This window comes from Eucyclogobius newberryi, unplaced genomic scaffold (genome assembly GCF_026437365.1).
Source record: "Eucyclogobius newberryi isolate DKJ021-1_F unplaced genomic scaffold, fEucNew1.0.hap1 SCAF_2, whole genome shotgun sequence".
Taxonomy (NCBI): domain Eukaryota; kingdom Metazoa; phylum Chordata; class Actinopteri; order Gobiiformes; family Gobiidae; genus Eucyclogobius; species Eucyclogobius newberryi.
Window position 1 is genome coordinate 34,750,988 of NW_027315834.1, and position 23,774 is coordinate 34,774,761.

A 23,774-nucleotide genomic window follows, 5' to 3' on the forward strand; every position below is an offset into this window, starting at 1 on the left:
GCTTTTTCAATGTTTTTTGATTATAACATGTATGACATGCAGACTCCATTTTATTTTATTTTCATTTATTTCTGATTTCTGCCAAACAGACTTTAATCAGATCTCATTGCAGAAAATAAAGGCAAGACATTTTCCAATTTCCAAGACATTACGAAATAAAAGGTTAACTCGTTGGCTAAATGTCGTATATGTAGTATATGCACATAGTAGTATTAGTCCTGGAGTGGCCTAACTGCAATTTGATTTGATTTATAACTGATAAACCGTTATTTGTAAATGGGACACAAACTAAAGCAACATTTAAATTTGTGACAATAATGTCATTTTAGTCCTGCAAGGACGCGTACGACTAAACCGCTGCCATTCCGAAACCCAATGGTTAATCACAGACAGAGGCTTGCATTAACATTTAGAACGGCTTCTGTCATTCATCTGTATTCTCCCCATAGTCTGGCCACAAAACACAAATAACACTGCATTTTCTTTGACTTTATGAGTGTTAGACCATGAGTAACACCTTTGGAGGTGACACAAACAATTAACTATTTACACACTTTGGTGACATCAATCAACAGATGTAATGACATCTACAGTAGATCCATATTTCATGTATGTGCTGTTGCATCTCCTTTATAAAAGTACATGGCATGTCACTTAAAACAAACAGATGTGTCACTGAGCACTTCCTGCTTTGACCCCTCATGGTCACGACTGACCCGTGTCTGCTCCTCTAACACACTGCTTTGTCCTGGTATCTCACAGAGCACCTCTGGACTCATAAAAGCACAAATACTCACAACAAAATCTTCAGACATCATTAGGGAATCTTCTCTATATTAGTGATGGGCCATTTGATTCAAATTTAGTATTTCACATCACCAAATATTCATGCAGGGCTAACTCTATCAATTCAATGTTTTTATGCAATTCTTCAAAAATAAACATGCCATTGAGTAAAATTACAGATGATGAATATTTACTGCTGACTGAGTGTGACACTGAGATAATTGCTGTGTCATGGTAGTCATAATAATTTATAATACAAGCTTTGCCACATAAATACAGTATAAAGTATAAAGATTTAAAAGTTGTAAACTGTTCGAATACAAACCACTGTAGAAACAGACAAAAAGTTGATGATTATTCACACAAAGGTGTCAGAAAACTTAACAAAAATGTAGTTATGATGAGACAGCGACACTGGTTTTGAAATGTAGAGGTCTTGAGACAGCTATTTGTGGGTATGTAGTATTAAAAGGCAGTAGACAAACAAAGCAAGAGCATTATAAACTCATACTTTAAAATAAAATGACAAACCATGTTTTAATTTCCTCCTCTGACCAGAGCTCTGGCATCTTCAAGTATGAAAAAAGTAATCACAAGGCAAGGCAACCAATTTAAATTCAGAAGAATGGAAACAATTATTTGGGAAGACAGTTTAACGAACAAAAGTCTTCTGGTTGCATATATAATTGGCCTCTGTTGGAGGAAAACAGTAGGTATAAAAACTAACAATGTTTCTGTGGATGGGGTTGGTTGGTTACAGGATGTACTGATGAAAAGTCCATGAGAAAGACTTCATGGCTGTAGTCCTCTTTGCCTCCATCCATGTCTGTTCACAGTGAGGAGGACAGTCCTTCAGTCCCAGATGTCCATGTGGAGGTGAGAGTCGCTGGACTGAAGCAGCGAGGAAGACTTACTTAGTCAGAGAGCTGGACGCGCGGAAGTACGACAGGAACTTGAAACAGAGGCTGACCACAAAGTACCAGATGTTTCTGGCCATTTGTGATCTTGCAATAAACACTCTCCAGATGAAAACCACCAGCACTGTGTTGAAGGTGTACCGGATGTTCCTCAGTCTGAAATGGGGCCATAAGAAGGCAGGGCATTATATATTGTACTATATTATTGTGAGTAGTTACAGTTAGCACTTACTTTCTCAGGTGTTGTCTGGCTGCAGGAATGTCTGACATGTCCTCATTCAGTACATACTTCTTGGTGCCAATGCAGTAATTTTCAATGTACTCAGGCCAGTTCAACTGACGCACATCAAAGTTAAATGTCTGCAAGGGGGGGAAAAAACACTGCTAAATTTGAGGGTGTCAGTTTATTTTCAGCCATAAGAGAGAGCATGACTCTGCTGTACTAAAGTACACTTTCATACTATGTCAGAATTAGTTCAGTCCCGACAGTGAATAATCTGCATGGAAATGTGTTCCTACCTTCCTGTCCTCAGGAGTGAGCTGACTCATCAGCATGTTCATGTTCTCAGAGTTCCACTCCCAGTCCTGACTGCTGAAGTACTCCAACAAACCAATGGCTTTATGAAGACGATTAAAGATTCTCATCATCCTAAGGACACACAATGCAGTTCAGGTGAATACACTCAATATAAGCCACACTTGTTAAAAGAACATTTAGTATTAAATAATCTTACTGTGGTTTTTGGCCTGAGAGACGTAAAAATAAGTCATATATAAAGGCAGGTAGCTTGTGGCTGACCAAAACCCAGTACTGGTTCATCAGGTAGTTTGAGGTAATGTTGGCATTAGGTCTGCGGAATGCTTGCTCCAGAGGGTTCCTCTTAAAGGATGACATCACATGATGCTCTGTAAAAAAGGCATTCATTAGTCTCATTCTCACTTTTATGAGGTTGTCATAAGAACTGTTACACTTTAGTCTATCTCTAGGATGTGAACTGAATTTCCAGATCAGCACAATCCTTTCCAGATCAGAACAATCCTTTCCAGATCAGAATACTCATTTCCAGATCAGCACCAATCATTTCCATAACAGTACAATCATTTCCATAACAGTACAATCATTTCCAGATCAGAACACTCATTTCCAGATCAGTACAATCATTTCCAGATCAGCACAATCATTTCCAGATCAGTACAATCATTTCCAGAGACCCAACATCATATGACTAGGGATATATAATCGCATTTTGCACAAAATGGGCTTGCTCCACCTGTTTCCATGGCAACCCAACATTGTGGTTTCAAGAGTCATTGAGCCAATCTGAGAAGATCAGTCAGGAGGACATGGCCCTGGGTGAAGGCACAAAATGTGTGAGTCAAACTCCAGCGGGCATGTGCTAAGTGCTGAAATGCACACAGCTAATTACAATACTTGCTATGCACAGTACATGAATACATGAAACTGTTGCATTTACCCCGTGCCCTCTGATTAGCTAATCTATTTGGACCATAAGCATTAGAGAGCACAGTTGCATTTTCATAACAGCGAATTACACTGATGAAACCTAATCCCACCACGGGCCATATTTCCTTTGTGAAGGATCAGAGATAAATGGGTGAAGGGACGCTAATCCAAATGAACACGAGACAGATCTGCTGGGCTGTGAGTGACACTGAGATCTGTTTTTGGAGTCACATTGCCATATTAAATACTCTCCACCAGGTGGCAGAACAAAGCCACCTTGAGTACTGCATTGGTTCTTAAGTTTTTACACCAAGTAACCACCTAGAGAAAAACGCTCTCCAAGCCCTTCAGAACTTAGACTGCAGTAGGACTATTATTATGGCTGGACATGGTCTAAAATAGGACACTACACCATTGCTACTGTAGTTATAAAGAAGAGGACGACAAAAATATGGATACAATTGACTCTTAATAAAACAAATCTGTCTCTGTAGAGAAGCTCGCGTACCACAGTTTGAGAAACACTGGGCTACTGTATCTTCAACCGCACCATGTCATACAGCATTGATTTTTGACAATGAAAGACAATTAGAACAACAATATTGTGGAGCACTACACCACCAGTCTATAAATGTGTGACTGTAGTTACAGGTCTCCATTACCACTGAACAAGACCACAAATTGTACCTACCTATCTCTCCCCAGTGGAAAGGATTGATGCCACCAGTCGTGCAATTGTACACCAGAGCGGTTTTAGGCCTGTGTGAGGGAAGAAAGAGAGTCTTGCTCACAATTGTCAAAACTGTGGAGATAGTATTATTACTAGTATTGACAAATGTATACAATTCTCAGCATCTATGATGTTATATTGCGTTTCATATGGATTAACTGTCGTAATGAATTGTAGCTTCAAAGCCTTGTGAGATCCACACATAATATCACAAACGTCTGGTATTATTATGACTGTTCTATGTCACAGGCTTCAAGATTATGACCTAATTGATACATGTTACAGGCTTTTGTCTAGTTTGAAAAAAGAGACAAACCTGTGCACAGCAGTGTACCAGCCAGCCACCAGAGTCAGGTTAATGACAACATCTACAGGGATCAAATCTGCCACAGCGTCATTGTTCGCTCTCATGGTTCGCAAGATCCCTTTTCCAGCCTGATACAGAACTCAACATTAGACATTCAACAAGCATGATACGTAATCTAGATGCTGTGGGTTTTACTTACAGCAATAAAAATTCCACTTGGTCCGTTAAAGTTGTCAATCCAGCCCTGAGTAAAAAGATTGAAAATGTTATTATGGCCCCCTTTTTACTGTGGTTTACTAATGTACACCACAGTGTAGATTGGAGCTCAAATGTACACTGTATTTCCTAATGCAAGTGTATCTGGACCATGACAGCTCTACACTATCATGTTATTTCCTGTGGTGGGAACAGGGCAGGGCGGCTGTCTGCTTCAATTAGGCTTTATTTATAATTTATGAAAACACTTTTTGTAGACTGAATCAGCTTCATAGACGAGAGTCCCATTAAATGGTCAAGGATGCTGAGGTCCATCCAGAATCTTCAAAGTGCACTGACTATAAAAACTGATGGGAGACTCAGTTGCAAAGCTGGCATAGTATACGAGAAAAAATGTGTATAATTGGTGTCAGAAAAGCACGCAAACAAAAAATATGATTAGGAAAACCCTTCCCTGAGCACAGAGCGTACTGGCGAGGGCTGACACAGAAATTGCATGGCAGAGTGCGATTGAGGCTTTTTGATAAGTTGTTGCCAAGCCAAGCTTACAACAACTGAGAAATGAACACATAGCTAAAGCCCACGAACACATGGCCTACATTTAAAAAATATTAGATAAACAAGCATTACTGCAGTATTTCTAACATTATTTTGTCAGCATAATTTAATCACTCACTCGTGAACAAGACTCAGAGATACTTGAACTCCTCCACTTGGGGCAAGGACTGAGCCTAGATATTCAGTCCATAAAAAACTATGAACAGAAGCGGTGACAAAGGGCAGCCCTGGTGGAGTCCAACACGCACTGGGAACACGTCTGACTTGCTGCCCGACCCGGCGCCGGACAAGCGGAAGAAGATGGATGGAATTTAATCACTCCTTTCTTCATCTTCAATTACCGTAGCTACATTTTAGGTGTTGTGCTAGTTTTGCACTGTGATACTGTTCATACTTTTACTCATTTAAACTAGACATTTAATCAAGTCATTTTAATTTTTTTTGTGCAACGTTGACATTTCTTTAGAGAAGATAAGTTACAGAGCCATTTACAGAATGTACTAATTAATCAGAATAACGTTTATAGTTCAGCTACTCCATAAATAACCATTTTAGGTTAATCTAGGGCCACTTAAATTCAATTAATCACAATTTTGCCCTTCTTATTCCTGTTTTGACCAAGAGCTATTGATCAAACTTTTCGACAAGTCACAGATTCATGAACATGCAACGAGCCAGCAGCGTTACCAGAGCCTGCACTCACAGGGAATGGCTCATGCCAACTGGCTCCCACTATCGAGGGTCTGATGATGCCGATGCTGAGTTTCTCCTGTTCTTGTTGGACCACGTATTCGGCCAGGGCTTTGGTGTAGGTGTACGTGTTGGGCCGGTCTCCAATAAGTCGAGGGGTGATGTCTCGTACTATGCCTTCATCCATCCATCTGCAATGTAAAAGACAATGGCTGTTCAACACAAGTCTTTGAGATCAGTTTATCCATGCTTGGGCACAGAGAGTGACGCCTATGGCTCGATTCACATGGATGGTGACTTGCATTTGGAATAGAAATGTATGTATGTTTTGAGCTTACTCAAGCGATTCAATGAGTTTCTTGGGCTCAACTGGCGGTGGATAGATGACTTCGTCAATGTGCTTGCGGTTGCAGTTTGCATAGGCAGTGGAGATGTGAATGAAGGCCTTGAGGTGGTGCATTTGCTGCGCCAGGCTGAGGAGCTGCTGTGTGGCGATCACATTCAGCTGCAGGGCATGTCTGAAAGTCAAAAAGAGACAGCTGTTTCACACCTGTGCATGGTTGGTTATAGTGAGCAATTTCCTGCCAGATGTGCTGACTTGGATTTACAGCCTGTAGCCATAGAGTAGGACCTCGGTGTAAAATGAATTGCATAAATTAGATAATGCATTAAAAGTACTGTGGATAAAGAATAATTTATATGAGAAAGATTCCCCACTGAGTGATTTCTACAAGGGCATTGGTGTTGGGTAACTCTCCAACAGCCCACAGAAAACGAATTCCTGTCAAACACCTAAGCGTATGCCTCCTGCAGTAGACCTATGTCAGCTCGGCAGATCCACAGCACAGTTTGCCCTAAAGGAAAAAGGCCACTTTAACCAGATGCTGTAAAACCAGTGCTTCTCTTGCACTGTGTGGGCGGATTGTGCATCACAGTCAGTGCACAGTGTAGCCGCAGCAACCCATGTGCATGATGATGTGCCACAGATTTAAGTCAGGCATGGCCAAAGTGGCATGATAATGACTTGAGGGCAGAGAGGTGACGAGGTCAGAGGGAGAAAGAGTGGTGGTGGATGAATACATTTTACTCCACCTCTCGTCTTGTGGATCAAATTGCGTGTGAGATGTTACAGCAGCAGCACAACCACACAGTGCAGGAATGTCATATCAGGTTATTTTTAATGTTTACCACAGAAACAATGATGAATTAAAAAAACAACATGTCAGCATAAAGAATACTTAACCTAAATGTACCTTTAAATGACTTTAAATGACAGAGAAACACACAAAGGTAAAGTGACAGACAGAAACGACTCAAATCAATAAAAGCTGTGCCACTGCAGTCCAGTAGCTTTTCAGTCTCCCACCCTGACCTCACACCTTCAAAATAAAAGCAACTTTACACGTGACTGAATCATTTAGTCAATAACTGTAATTATAAAGGTTTCACTGTAATCATAAGAACTACAAATTATTGGAGGCAACAAAAAGTAATTTCAATACTATACAAAATGTAAAACTAAATGTACAACATTTTTATCTGGCTGTTTATGTCACGATAACATTAATTTATCATTCAGAAAGTTTGACCGGTTAGGGTTGAAGCTGTTTGCAAACTCAAGGAAAGGCCACCTAAAATAAATTTAAAGTAAATTAAGGATTTCATTTTTGTTAAATCCCATCAATGATTGGAAAATTGTGATGTTTCTTCTCACAATAATTGTAGCGTTAAATTGATATTTTGACCACCACTGAACCTAACCTGCTCTCTTAGCAGCACAACAGCAGTGACCAGAACCTGTCCAGCAGCTGAACCTCCGGTGAAGACTCAGTGGGTTTGGTTCATCACCCCTATAATCCTTTTCAGCTTCTATAAATGCACCGTAAAGGGCACTCTGACAAGACACATTACAATCTCTTTTGACAGCCACTCCCTGTGCCTCCGAAGTGCACCACATCCACGACCCCATTTTTGGAAACAAAAATACAAGATGTTTTCAATACAATCTCTGGGAGCAGATGATGAAATTAGTAAAAATCCCATCAAAAGCTGCACCAAAACCGGAGCCAATGGACAGTGATTAATGTTTGACTAATCAAGGACTGACTAAAAGATGTTGTAATCAGAGAGAGAGCCTCACCCAGAATGAGGTGTTCTTACTTTAGTAAAACAGGAAATGTTTGATGATGACATAACATTTATTTCGACACACCCTCTTCCTGCCTAATCTTACTCACAGTTTTACCGATTCAGTAAAGATAGACAACTCTTGTAATAGACAAAAATAAGTTATAAAAGAACAATTCTGAGAGAACAAGGCATTAATGCTTGGAATCAGTTTGAAAAGCCGTCTCACTTGAGGGGTTCATCGAAGCGAATGGTGGCTGCACAGTGGAAGACGATATTGACGCAGGCTGAGAGTTTCTCCACATCCTCTGGGCTGATGGCCAGACCAGGCTGCGTCAGTTCACTGCTGATGGGGATGATCTTCTGGTGGAAGTCAGGGTTGTCTTCTCTCACTCGGTCAAAAAGCTGCACGGTCACACACAAAAAGAGAGAATAAAACATTAGTGGCCAAAGTCTAAACTACTTCAAACTCAAACTTCAAGAGAAAGGCATTCATTCATTTAATTTTATGCAATTTAAGACTCCCAAGCATTATTACATAAGAGCCAGAGTAAACCTGAAACCAGCAAAGAGGATGCATGCCAAGAATGACACCGACAGCAGTATTTCTGGTTGTTCATATGTTATTGTACCTTAGAACACCTCAAAGCTCCGATCAGGCAAGATACTAACCTTTAATTGTAAACGAGTCTGAATGGTGTGATGTATCTATTATGGCGCCAGAGAGAGTAAGAGTTTATGACCTTCTCAATTATCAAACGCTCAAATAGATTCCAGCAGACAAACAAAAAAGCCAACAGCTGGACAAGGGGAGGCACATGGGCACACATCAAGTTCAGATAAATGTCACTCCTGAACAAGGGAGTATGCCTTTTCTGTGAGTGTTTTACTTAATCTACTGAATCACGTAAAACAAACATGCTCAAATGAGGGACAAATCCTCTGATAACGATAAGTGTCACGAGATGTGACGCACAGGACGACTTGTTCATGTCAGATTAAACTCTTATCCTTCGAGTCCCTCCGAGACAGAGCTTGTGTAATACCAGCACACCTGTTAACATTTGTATTTGTTCTCTGGGTCTGTAGAAAGCATTCCGACATGAAGCAGCTTTTGGTAAACTCTTTGCCTCATTTCAGAAGCTCTCAATAAAACCTACTGCCGGTATTCACCAATTCACCAGGCAGCACTTAAATGCCTCGCGCCTGCCTGTGCATCACCGGGATAACAGCCATGTAAAATGTCACATTATTAATTCATCACAACTTCTAATTCAGCGATGAGTAATGCTCTAACCAGACGCCATAGGTTGGTTGGATCAAAAACATACATCAATTAATATAACAAGTCGTAGAGAATTCACAATATAAATGAGATGTTCCAGTTAAAGTTCATGACATGACCAAAAATGTGACGTCTTAGCAGCATTCATTGCATTTTCTTTTTTTTTTTACAAACTTTTTTTTTTACAAACTCTTTAGAGAATCTCACAACAAAAAGAACAGAAACAAAAGTATAAGATATGCTGTTATTAAGGCAAAGGGTGCTGCAAAGGAGTATTTAAGGACAGGTTAAGGGTGCATTACTCAGCTCCTGTCACTGTTAGGCGCACATACAGATATGAATCAGCCAAAAACAGACTAAGACCAGAAATAAACTGCACATAAATTTAATTTGTGGTGTCAGATGGGTTATTGAGGCAGCAGAAAGTGGGATAATACTGAGTCCTCTGTGTTGCATTGAAGAGAAAGGACATTGTGTGTCTGTGTCGTCTCTTTGTTCAAATCTCCATAGATGATCAGGGGTCTTGTGCAAGGCACTCTTGTCCAGCGTGGTAAACAGGAGGACAATGGAGCACCAGTTTGCATTTCCGCAGCACCACAAACCAAAGTCAGAACTACATCATGGTTAGGGTGGTGAACCATCTATGAAATTGTAAAAAATGTCACTGTCAGGGGGTAATAAAATGCTGACTATATACATAAAAACTGTACTGTTGTCAGGATAAAATGTAAACTTAAGAAATTAAAGAAATGCTTGAGATCGCAATGAAAATGAGAACATTAAATAACATTTTCAATACAAAATAATAATGGACTTATACTAGTTCTGAGACAGATCAAGACTGTAAAAGTGTTCAGGAAATGTTCAACTTTGACCTATAAATGACGCTTCTTTAACCTTCCTTCAACACTGCGTGAGACTGTTGTTTTTTATTGATTTGTTTTTATTGATTTGATCTAAAGTAGCCCATTTATGTCTATCCATCCATTTTATTGTTTAATTGTATTTATTTATTCATTCATTTTACTCAGTTTTTATTCTATTTAGCTATTTCTATTCTATTTTATGCCTTACTTACTGTCTTAACTAGTAAACTTTATGTCATAATGTGCAGCAGTTTGGCTTTTGTTTGTAAAATGTGCCATGGAAATAAAGTGGATTGGCAAGGTTTGATCATCAACGAGCATCAAGGTACAGTTTTTGTTTTTATGCCCAAAGTAAGCCCCTTTTCCCCAGATTCCACCTGGAGTAGAAAGAACAACCTCACGCCACATTCTCTCAGTCCTCATATCGCCCTGAAAAGAAAGGCAAGGTGGTGTGTGCACAGGGAGTGATAAGTTGCACACATTTGTATCACACCGCCCAGTTATATCTTATTTTCTCGCAATACAATGGTGATTAGAAACAATGGCATAACAATTATAAACTGTACAACTCCAGTAAAATGTGACAGCTTGTCGCTTTATTTACGTGTAGTCGTAGTCTTGTGGTCAGCAGCTGCCATTTTTTTGCCAAGTGGTGTTTAAAGCAGAGAATTTGTACTTTCACCGAAACGCAACACTAAACCCGGCACTTTCCTTTCAGCAAAGCAACCCGAGATGCCATTTAGACTTGAGCACCTCACTTCTCTCCCTCTAACAGACCAGTTCTTTTCTTCATGAGGTGGGAAAGAGAGAAAGAGCAAGGAGAAGCACTAAAAATGAAGCAATAGTTCAAGGTGAGAGGGGCACAATGACGAGGCTGCGATTGCATGATTAAGTGAAGGAAGATTGTACAAAGTGCTTCAGGTTTTACGTCTATTAGAGCTGTGGTTACAGGGGCCTCATCCCAGCATCATGTGAGTTACTTAGTCGTGATACGCCCTGGACATTGGTCAGTTAGTCGCTGGCCTGATGCAATGGCAGACAGAAAACAGCAGCTACTCTGATAATTGTGCATCAAGAGAGTCGGTTCACGTGTCATCACAACTTCAGGAATCGTTCAGAATTCCAACAAACAAACAAACAAACAAACAAACAAACACAAGGGTGATTTTCTATTTTAATACATGATGGAATCAGAATCAGAAAAGCTTTATTGCCATTGCTAATGAACATAAGAACTTGCTTTGGAGATTTTGTGTTCGGTGTTCAAGTTCAGGTGGGTCAGCCAATCAGGGACACACATTCTCTATCCATATCAAAACAAAAATTACTGCTGACTCGAGGTGCGACAGAGGGCGGGGTGGCCAGACTCACTAAGAATTGGAAACATTTTGTATTCTGGATCCCAGTGAACATTATTCAAACACAAGGACAAGGACAAGGACAAGGACACACAATTAAAAGGACACATAATTAACAATATAGCATATTTGTGGACCATATCTTCAACAGAAAATGATACGGTTTTATCTACAGGGTTTTTGATAACAGTCCATCAAAGTATGTCACTCAAAAGCTATTAAGAGCCAGACAATCAGGGGTGACCTCCATTCCCTGACATGCTTGAGTTAAATTAGTCAAATAATAGGTTGTGAGCAGACTAATAAGGGGAATGCACAGGGGATTGGAATGCATCTCATTGAGAACAAATCATCAGCTATACTTAGTTTTCTCTGGGGCTTAAAATGATGAGAGAGAAAAGCTTACCAAAGTAAACTCATAGAAATGAAAGACCAATCGACCTTTACAACTGACGTTACTGTGTCGGGTCAAAGGAGAGCGAGTGTCAGTAATACTGTGATCTGCTTATACTGCAATTTTATGAATTCATTCATTTTCTACCGCTTGTTCCTGTTCGGGGTCGCGGGTGACTGGAGCCTATCCCAGTGACTTTGGGCCTTAATATTTATATCATTTAAATAAAGTGTCAAGGTAGGGCTGAGTTATAAGTCACAATTCTGATTTGATCCAATATGAAATGTATGATACTTGAAAAATAGATAATATCACAGAGCTGCAAGATTAGAATATGGAGCATATCGTCTAGAATTAAAAAAGATCTGAAAAAGAGAGAGTATAAAGGGATATTTCTGCACTTTTGTGGTAGATTGTATGGTACATTCACATATTGTGCAAATAAAACCTTTTATGTTAAAGGCAGATCGTCATTGGAATTAATTCACATTTTGATTTGTATCACTATATCGCTTAGGATTCGTAAGATTAACTGGGCATGCATTTATTTATGTTTTAATTCTTACTATGCTTAGTCCTCTGTTTCTGTACAGCACTTTGGAATTGTTTATAAAATGTGCTGTATAAATAAAGTGGATTGAATTGAAATGATTATCCTTTCTCTGACCCAAAACAAAGATAAATCCTCAGTTCATTTATGTTTAAAGTTCACAGCTCAGGGCTCGTTGTGTAGCGCCAGTATCCAGACACATAAGACCAACTTAATCTTATCAGTGGAATTGAAGATCCTCCTATTGCGACTGGGTTAAATCAATAGGTCCTGAATATTTATTGCTTTTGAGATCACCGGCTGAAAATCTCACAAAAAATAAAACTACACCTGCCAGCACCAATCAGTGTCCTAATGTAATCTTATTCTGCTGTCACTGTCACTGTGCTCAAATTTAAAACAAACTCCATCACTTTGGCTCCTACTTATATTTGTCTAACTCATTGTTCAGAGACAATTGAATAAATCACAGAGGATGTAGAGCTGCTTTTATACAGTAAAAGGAAACACTGAAAATAAGATTAAATGTAAACGCGTTAACCTCTTTGTATATAATTTGCATAGATTTGATTTACGATTACAGATTGATTTGAATATTGCGACTTGAAGAGTTGCATTAAATCCAACAATAAACATGTATTTGCAACTGGACGCAACACAGCTTTCAACTTCGGGTACGGCTCTTGACAGTTTGCTGCATGTCCTTCCCAAGTCTCATCCTCCTGTCTAATAAAGCTTATGGGCCAAAAAAATAAATAAAAAAGGAAGAAAATAAAAAATAAAATAAAAGGAATTCAATGTTGTGTAAACTGTTTGTTTTACTGGGGTCCACAGCTTGTCAAGTAGGCGGACCAGCATGCCACAGTCCAGCAGAGGGGCCCTAGCAACACACTGGCTGACTTGTATTGAATGCCTGACATGCTTTTGTGAGCCTGGCTGCGGCTGCATCAAAATATTTCCACTGAATCAAGCAGCGGGCGGCTAAATGCCAGTGCGGTGGTGAGATGCACAATCAGATCCGTTTGTTCATTTTCGTGGTGGTCTTTTTCAAGCCTTATACAAGTAAAACACCATGGGACAGATCAGACTGAGGGAGGAGAGGCTGCTCCAAAGACGAATCCACTCGTCTTCTTCATGAATTACTATCCCGAGCCGAGGATCCACATGAATAGTGATTGGTACTTGAGGCTTGTTCATGTAAATTTAATGACATCTCTTCCGAAACCAGACAACCAAGAGTGACTGTGAACTTGGCACAGCATCAGACAGAGCCCGGCAAATCTGTTAGAGAGATGACAAATCTATGGAAAACTACTGGTCAGGGCATATTTCCAATGCTACACAGCTGGGAATTATAGACTTGCTTTGAAAGTGGGTCACATCAAGCCACTTGGCAAGAAGAAGAAATATGATGTCCCATTGTAAACTGACATACAGAACATGAATTTTCATTTAAAGTCTGTGAATGAAGGCTGATCAGACCCACCACGTCAAACTGAGAGTGGAAAACACAAGTGCAAGGTCAGACTCGAGGGCATCTTTTGCTTTATCACCTCACAAGCCAGACTGTGCTCATTCTTTGTGCTGGTCACACATAAACAGTGGTGGCAGTGGCAAGTGGTGTTGTCACGATACATTTCAAACTTGATTTAGATAGAAAGGAAAATAAAAGTAGGGTCTTAATAAACAAGTTTGTCACGTGAACACTGTGAAAGGCATTTTCATTCTGACGGCACTGGTTCTAAGAAGCCCTGAGCCCTAAATTTTGACCTAAAAGACTATCCTCTAGCTCAGGGCAGTATAAATTCTATCTTCTCAGACCAGTGAAAATGACTCCTTGCAGTCAAAACGCCTCGGTTTCAAAAATATTGTGCAGACTACCATGGAAACCTTTTCTACTATGAACCACTCCTGGATGAATGAGGGATTACTCATTACCATGTGGTTTTTACACAAGTTCAAATAAAGCTCAAGATCATTCTCAAACTATTCATAAAAATGTCACCTCTTGTCCAAATTGTCATTCTTGTTAAAATTATTCAAAGTTTTTGTTATCGATTTATATCTGGTTGTTGTTATTCTTTCATTTGACAACCATAGCATCTCAGAAAATACAAATAATGAATTAAAAGCAGGCTATTAATCATTTGTGTGATTAAAAAGTAGATTACAAGAAGGGGTAACAGCACTATAGTGTCTTTTTGCCTGTGCACTGACAGTTTGAGGCCAGCACACCCTCGACTGCACACAAGCACACAGCAGCTGCTCCCGAGCACATCAATATGCAGACACGGCCCGTCTTAACTCCTCATTAACAAAATGTAGTTCAGAGGAATTTGTTGAGTCATGCCTCGCCACACAGACTGTAAAAGCTGATACGACACATTTAAATACAGCCTAAATATTTTCTCTGTGGCCATTAAACTGCTGTCCTTTCCGTTCATTCACACACAAACTAAAATGTGATGGTCCACTTTAAAAACACCGCCAGTTTATCACTGTCACTATACAATGGAAACAATACCTCCCTGAAAGCTTCTCTTTTACGAGTTTCGCGATGGACTATTGGATGTGAAGATTTTGAAACTATAGAAACCGCTAGTAAACTAAATCTCTTTATTACTCTATAAGCGTGGCTATGCACCGTGCGTTTAGAGGCGTTGATGATGAGAGAAGTCCCGGCAGCAGAGAGGACGCCTATAATCAGTAGTCTAATCTGTAGTTTGAATACGTTTGTCATCAGCAGCACACACACCTTGCACTTCATCATGTCGGCGACGCGCTGCTGCATGGACTGGCCCGCTTTAGGCCTCACCAGGATGTACAGGGCTTTGACCTCGGGACACGACCTGAGCAGCTTCTCCACCAGGACTTTGCCCATGAAGCCAGTTGCCCCGGTGATCAGCACGCTCTTGCCGGCGTAATACTCTGGCACGGAGGACATGCTTCTGTCCACAGTGATGTCTGCGAGTCTGCTCGGCCCATCTCTGGTCTGGTCCCCCAAACCGTCCATCTCCGGACTTTCCAGTTCCTACAAAAAGAAGGACAGTCCGTGAGAAATATGTCGTTTTTATAACTTTAGACAAATAAAAATTTTTTTTATGATGTTTGTGTACTGTCTTCCACTTGAACTAAACAGGTTTTCCTAGACTTTGTTGCATATCTTGTTGCATATACACAAAGAAATGTCTTATCTTATCTCACAATACATCCATACATATACATCCATACATATATATATATATATATATATATATGTATATATATATATATATATATATATATATATATATATATATATATATATATATAAATGAATAAATAAGAAAGCTTAACAATGTTTTAGTCCAGTTAGTACATCTTACTTCTGAATGCAACGCTCATTCAATTATTCTCCTTTCTCCACTTAGTTTACCCTAAGGTTAATGCTAAAAACATTTGTATCACATTTCCAAATAACTTCATTAGAAGCACTTGAATCACACACCCATGCATCTGATTCTGCAGCGAGCCCCTGTGCAACGCTCTCATAAACATGCAGAGAATATATACCGTCTGTCATCATGTCTTCTTAATCTTAATAGGAAAGTATCTCCCTTCCCATGACTCATATTTTCCTAAATGCTTGGCTATTCTACAGCTAGTTATTAACCTGAATGAACCTTTTGCAATGACAAAGAAAATGACTCACATTTTCAGCGCATGTGTGCACTCACACATTCACAAGACACATTCATTATATGTTTACCAGGGATGGGAAGATGTTGTGCCACAAAACTCTGCTACATAATACACAATTTGAGCAGTCATGGTTTCAAATACAGTGCTACAATGATAATAAAGAAGAATGAAATAAAAGAAAAATACATATATATAAATAAATAAATTGGAATAATCACCATCACTTTATGCAAGGCACACAACAAGAATTGCCATGTGATTTATTACATTTGCACGTTAGTGAAATCCGACCACGGAAGTCTCAAAACTAAAAATATGTCAAAAACATTTAAGAGGGAGAGATGTAATCCAAATCGCTACAGTTGATCCTGTGGTGGTCTAAATATAGCACTTCCTTGAAGCCATGACAAGTAGGTTAGAGGAGATTTTCTACAGAAACATTCCAATTTATATGGCGTGACACAGGGCAACACACACAATGAAATATGCATGTATGATCATAGTGTTTTACCAATAATACAAGAATAGTGATGTCTTTGGCTGCATTAACATTGAGGAAATGACAGGACTGTAAATATTTACAATAAGATTAAGGAAGAGGAACAATGCTTCAGGGGGAATTACACACTGTACAGGATGTTTCTTAGTCTGGGACACAAAGTTATTACTTCGACTTGTATACTTTTAATTCCTTGTAAATTAAAATTCAATTATAACCATGATAGTATGTCCTGTACTGGTGTTGCATGTGGAGGAACAGCAGCATCGCTTAGTCCTGTGGCGTGAGCTATGCAAACCTCAATCTGAACAATGTGTGGGATACATACTGCTGTTCATTTGTGTAACCAAGACAACGTTGCTGCTGTAACACTGCTATGACGGCTCCCCTCTTCGGTTTGCATCGCACCTCCCGCTTCTCCAACCAGATCTGTCACTGTCAGTTAAACCAGAGCCAACTGTTCAAAGACACCTACTTGTAAAACTCTGCTGCCAGCATCTGAAGACATGCCAAAAGCATGAAGCATTTTCATAAATAAAGCTTTAATCTCTTTCATGGACAATCACCGAATCCGTCAGATAAGATTTTTGTATCATATGAGTGTAAGCACAGACGGTGGAGGGTCAAAGTCAAGGTCCTGTGTGCATAATTTGCACATTCCCTCTTTGTGCATCAGAGAGCAGCTCAGATCCCTATGGACATGGCGTGAGGGCATCGGGGTCACTTCACTCCGGATTAACACCAGACAATGGCAATGCTTCTGCAGCCTGAAAAGTATTGTAAAAGAGCGGAGCGCTGATAGTACTGTACTCAAACACATGCCCCAGCATTCCTCCAGGGCAACCCGCCTGACAAAAGCCAGCCTCCTCCCACTCCGGGCGACTGCAGAGCACACAACCACAGCTCAAATGTCCAAACAAAATGGCCATGAGCTGACACAACCTGCAACTGCAAGAGGTGGGCAGGTTCAAAATAAACCAGTCACACAAGTGTTCACAGTATCACTTGCTTTATGTTGAGATACTGAATACAATGTTTGTATAAACACGATCACATTATAATGTGAAAGCATTTGGTCTATTGTAACTTAAATCGAAAGCAGAGAAGGGCGGTCCAGCTTAAACCTTCCTTCGTCACTGATGAATAAGGCAGCATGTTTTTGAAAATGCCAAGGACGTGTTCTTGAGGGCAAGCTTGATGTCATCTTTACAAGGCACACCCAAGGTCACTTCTTCTACAGTAAAGTTTGGAGATGGAACTGGAATACTAATGTACAGGTCTCTGCTAATCCCCATGTATCTGTTTGTGTTAACTTGAATCCATTAGTGGGTCACCGAGAGCCGCTGCAGACCGGCAAAAACCGAGCGCCACAGACAAGAGAGGACTGAGGAGGAAAGAAGAGAGGTTGTGGGAAATGTAGAGAAAACCTCAGCAAAGCATTAGTCAAATTCACTGGCAGCAGAAACACTGTCACTGAGATGTAGGTGGGATAGCTCTGCCGGCAGCTTCTCCATGACTCATGAGCTTTAACGAGATCAGCGTTACAAGTCTCTACTCAATTGTGGACAAATGGCTCAGGCACTACATGTTTGGATAAGTCGATGCATAAAGAAAGTATGCCTGAATCACACTATATACCAGTGGGTTTTGAGGTTGTGGCTTCTGATAATTTTGAAAATGTGGAAAGAAGCAGAAGCTCCTCTGAAAAGGTGGAAGCGGAGAATGATGCGGCATGTGAGTGTAATGTGGTGGCAGAGCTGTCTCTACAACTGTCTAAATGTGTTTTTAACGTTGTACCTCATTTTGTTTTATTCACAATTTAAAAAAATACATAAAGGAAATATGTAGAAAAAGAAAATAAATAGCTAAATAGTGTGATTATGAATTGCATTATTCCCGCTTTGTGTTTTACATTAGTTGGGCAATGAAACAAGTAACTGCTGGCCATCCATAACAGAACAGGACTTGTTTTGGCAAGGAAGCTTAGAGTCAATCAAGTTAGAATTAATGGCATTAGCGGTGGGCTGCAGGCCTAAAGCAGCATCTGTTTGATTTTATTACTTTTGTAACAAAGTTTGTTGTGAACCCATACATAAATGTCATGCAGACAATCTGATGCCTGCTTGTGTAGTATTCACATCAGTGTTGTCTCACACAGCAGTGTCAGCTTGCACCCGCATCAGGAACAGTGAGTCCAGGTTTCATGAACTGTACCCTTTCTGCCCAATCCCAGGACTGCACTAGTCCTGTTTGAACATGATCAGCTGCAGACTTGAATATCACAAACACTGAGAGCATACAGCTGCTCAGCTATTGAGACTCATTTAACCAATGTGGAAAAAGCTGTGGATGACTTCCCTGTATTTTACAAATGATAGTTCAATTCTACACTAGCTCATCATGAGTCTGTGTTTGAATTTGCACATTATTTTCTTATTATTATCACTAAATGCAAATTAAATGCTGAAATGTACATGACCTTGGTCCCTTGGGGACTGTGATACAATGTGATCATTACTCTCATTAAGTGAGTACTAAGTGATTTTGTAACCACATCACTAAAGTGCAGGATATTGTTTGACAGCATCTTGTGCTTAATGACTTGGCCCATCCGTCGGTATGGAAACCAATATGTGTGACCAAGGGATTTGATCAGGGCTCTGTTGCAAAGATAGATTACAGTGAGCACACAACAATAAGAGTAATGCGCTCTAAGCCATCAGTCAATGGCTAACTTGTCTTGGTGCCAAAGTGGTCTATAATTAAAGACAGAAAGGTTACTGGTGGCACTGCTGAGCTGCTGTTCTACATCAAATGTACCCACAGCCATCAATTAAGAAAGCCTACATCTAGAAGGCTTTTCAAAATAATTATTACATTGAATTATTGTTCATTATGATAGAAAGGGCTCAGTTTAACGTGTGCATATTTTACATATAAACATACATTTTTATAGTAAAACAAAACAGAGTTAAGAGATTAACTTATATCAATCCTTATCATTTCCTAACTAACTACTACACTAACTACAGCTTTAGTGTTATCGTGTATGAGGAATACGTCACTTATTTTGAAATTTCCTTTCGCAAAATATGACAGTTCCGAGCGTGTTATTGTGGCAGGCCTACAGACAATGACTGTCTCATACACTAAACAACACTGCATCTAAAAGTACACAGCAGTCTTCATAAGAATAGTCTTCATGGCACTATCCATTTCTGGAGCAGCTTAAAACCTGTGAGCAAAGTGGTAGTATCCATTTTTAGCAAACAGAGATGTGAATCTGGGTCAGCTGGATGGAGACTTGGGTGCATGGGTGTGGTGGAGGATGCACAGAGATCAAAAGAAAAGGCTGCCTCATTCTTAAATTCAAACTCAGAAAAGATTGTAGCGTTAATTCGCAACTCGAAGCAGAAATGACTGTGTTGCAAAGTGACACGGGTCAATGAGGCTTATAAAGAATCACAGCATTCAATTTCAACAAAAAATAATGAATTGATATCCAAGAGTCATTGAACCAAAAAGACTTTAGTTACAGGTCCAATTACATTCCAATTACAGGCTTCGATTTCAGTGAGTTTGAGGTGGAACTTGGAAAGCTTCTTTATTCCCTCTAAATAAGCCAATAGGAAACGCTGCACTCCAGAGATCACTCATAATAGACTTTCTCAACAAATGAGGCAGAGGCAGAAGAAAGAGGGGTTATTCTACCAACACAAACAGGACATTATAAAGCAGAGGACAATGTAAAACTCTGGCTTTTATCCTGCGTTGGTGGATAAAGGAGCTGTAATCCAAAAAGCTCCAGACACAAACAAAGACTGGATCAAACGAGGCACCACACAAACTGGTCATCTCTGCAACGGTTCAGTGATTTTATGGGTAGGGCTGGCTGATATTGACAAAAATGAATATCTTGATATTTTGTAACTTATTATTCAAACGCAGTTACGTCAATACAACAGAAATGCACTCAAACGTGTCTTTAAATGTAAACATTGAGGTTTAAGTTTTAAGTGTGAAATGACAAATCACAAATGTGCAGAAATATTAGCTGAAAACACAAGTTTCTTTTCCATTTTCAAATTTAAACAGCTCTTTTTGTAGCAGTTATTATTATAAACAGTATAGTCAATATCCAAATTTTGCTCATTTTGAAAACCACATTTAAGGTAAGATAAGAGAACCTTTATTTGTCCAACAATTAGGGAATTCCAGTGTTGCCATTATAACTGGGTTATAAAATAATCTTTTCTTCCATAATCTGCCCACCTTAGATTTAGACATCAGAACAGACAAACTGTATAAATCCACAAGGAAATTACAGCAACAGTCAAAGCCTTGTAGACAGGGGCGTTCACTCAGCGCTGACAAGTGAATTGAAGTCACAAGGTCAAGGTCAAATGGCTGCAGTCGAGTGTTGTTAGTGTGAGGCGGGAATATTATTTAGAGTCACTCATTTTATAAGATACACTAAAGATACGCTAAAAATCCCTTAGACAGCATCAGTTGTAGATTAACTGTGGTGATTGGCTGGAAGCTGTGCCTCTTTGGGTCACCCACTTCATGAATCAATATGAGGCCAGCCACAAAGAGGCCGGTAAATCCTGTCCACTGCCCTTCAGTGACATTCATTCATCACCAAGATCTAGGCTCAATATCGAGCAGCTCCACCACGTCACCTGCACATATTAACCACAGCACCCAAAGGTGAGACAGTGGGTGCAGCAAGGTGACTCGCCTCATCAGTATTTAATCTGTCTAATTAAAACACACTTATCTGTGTGATCGCAGGTCGCTCTGCTGGATAGAAGGGCTTCACTAACCAAATTACAACAGAAACACTGCATTCACAAAATGACTAGTCTTAAAATATACATATCATTATTATCGATATTTGCATAACCGCACCGATACCCACCAGTTTACTGTTTCAGTATCGATAATTGAGACTCCCACCCCTAAAGCTCACTCATACTTCAGTCCCAGAACAACAGGTTTGATCTGTTTACACTTAACCTGGCATTTATCTCTGCATTATCACTACAGCAATGTGCTATTCAAACTTACACATTCCCTGATCACATAGCCTGATCAAAAATGCAGGGAATTCAGTTCTGGCTTCATTCACCTACCTCACTGCTCTGGCAAAATGCCAGGTAAATTCCCAGGTAAGAATGTGTGAATGGAGCTTTAGAAATGTTCACGTGGATCCATGGGCCTGCCGTCAATGGCTTTCAGAATGACACATTAAGAGGACCGTTGCCATAGCAATTAAGTTGAAATAAACTTATCTTCTGAATGGGAAAAAGTCCTCATACAGTCAAAGTACTGCATGAAGCTGAAACCTCAGTATTGTCTCAAAGGAGGACACAGCACACAGCAGGAGTGAAGTTAGTCCAACTCGACAGGCCTCTATGTTCACATCTAAGCTAAGAAAACACTGTTTTGTTTTGATTTGCAAATTACTTTTCTTTTCACTCTTCTCTTTTACGTCTTAAACTGTTATGTGATTTTAATAAATGTTTTCCTGTTGTGTGAAGCATGGCATTACCTTGTGTTTGAATTGTACTCTACAAATAAACTTGCCTTGCATAATTTGAGGAACACCGAATTGTTGCATATAACGTAATAATGACAAAACAGTCCCAACAACAGAAATTGTAGGCCATTAAAACAACATCCTAGAAACTACGATTTCAAATTCTGTTTCGGATCAGTATCTGTTTCAGAATGATGAAGTATTTTGGGCTTGTGGTTCAAAACAACGGTATTCTAGGACTATACTAGGACTATACTAGGTCTATTCTAGGACTATACTAGGACTATACTAGGACTATACTAGGACTATACTAGGTCTATTCTAGGACTATACTAGGTCTATACTAGGACTATACTAGGACTATACTAGGTCTATTCTAGGACTATACTAGGTCTATACTAGGACTATACTAGGACTATACTAGGACTATACTAGGACTATACTAGGTCTATTCTAGGACTATACTAGGTCTATACTAGGACTATTCTAGGACTATACAAGGTCTATTCTAGGACTATACTAGGTCTATACTAGGACTATACTAGGTCTGTTCTAGGACTATACTAGGTCTATACTAGGACTATACTAGGACTATACTAGGTCTATACTAGGACTATACTAGGTCTATTCTAGGACTATACAAGGTCTATGTCTAGGTCTGTTCTAGGTCTATACTAGGACTATACTAGGACTATACTAGGACTATACTAGGTCTATACTAGGACTATACTAGGTCTATTCTAGGACTATACAAGGTCTATTCTAGGACTATACTAGGACTATACTAGGTCTATACTAGGTCTATACTAGGTCTATTCTAGGACTATACTAGGACTATACTAGGTCTATACTAGGACTATACTAGGACTATACAAGGTCTATTCTAGGACTATACTAGGACTATACTAGGTCTATTCTAGGACTATACTAGGTCTATTCTAGGACTATACAAGGTCTATTCTAGGACTATACTAGGACTATACTAGGTCTATTCTAGGACTATACTAGGACTATACTAGGTATATACTAGGACTATACTAGGTCTATACTAGGACTATACTAGGTCTATTCTAGGACTATACAAGGTCTATTCTAGGACTATACTAGGACTATACTAGGTCTATACTAGGTCTATACTAGGTCTATTCTAGGACTATACTAGGACTATACTAGGTCTATACTAGGACTATACTAGGACTATACTAGGTCTATTCTAGGACTATACTAGGTCTATTCTAGGACTATACAAGGTATATTCTAGGACTATACTAGGTCTAAACTAGGTTTATGGAAATGGTAACGTTACACATATCACAAATATATCTTGAAACTTCCGGTTGTTAATACGAGCGGTGACTTTACGTGACGCAGTCGCGTGCAGCGGAGGCTCGCGGACTGCGGCTCGGACACATCACATCAGCGGCTCGGGCTTTGTCATATCAGCCCAGATGAACACGCTTCTAATATGAATCCCGCACGCGAGAAATCTCCCGTTTTATCCCACTGCTCTGTCCGATGACACTGTCACATCAGGTCCAGACATGTTCCCGGCATTGACAGTATTATTGCCGTTATTGGAGGTCACAATCACAGACACAAAATGCCACGAAAAACGAAATATTTTAACCCGAAACAACTACGAAATGAAAGAAATTAAATCCATTTAGAAATAACGGCCTGTATCACGTCTGTTTCTTACCGATGTCATGGGCTGGTGCGGCCGGAAGAGGCTGCTGCCCGTGCCCGCTCCTGTGCCCGCTCCTCTGCGCTGCCCGTGCCCGCTCATGTGCCCGCTCCCGTGCC

The 23,774-nt window shown here is 39.8% G+C and overlaps 1 protein-coding gene across 1 annotated transcript; it reads right to left on the bottom strand.

The window, feature by feature from the left end:
* Positions 1–474: 474 nt before the first annotated feature.
* Positions 475–23,774, bottom strand: LOC140368216 (fatty acyl-CoA reductase 1). The gene is made up of 12 exons (XM_072455162.1): positions 23,671–23,774; positions 15,005–15,280; positions 8,026–8,201; positions 6,008–6,187; positions 5,683–5,860; positions 4,405–4,449; positions 4,215–4,333; positions 3,860–3,927; positions 2,438–2,609; positions 2,223–2,352; positions 1,936–2,063; positions 475–1,859 (listed from the first exon to the last, which is right to left on the bottom strand). Exons 1-12 carry the CDS (start codon positions 23,755–23,757, stop codon positions 1,697–1,699), a joined length of 1,722 nt encoding a protein of 573 aa, XP_072311263.1. The 5' UTR covers positions 23,758–23,774; the 3' UTR covers positions 475–1,696.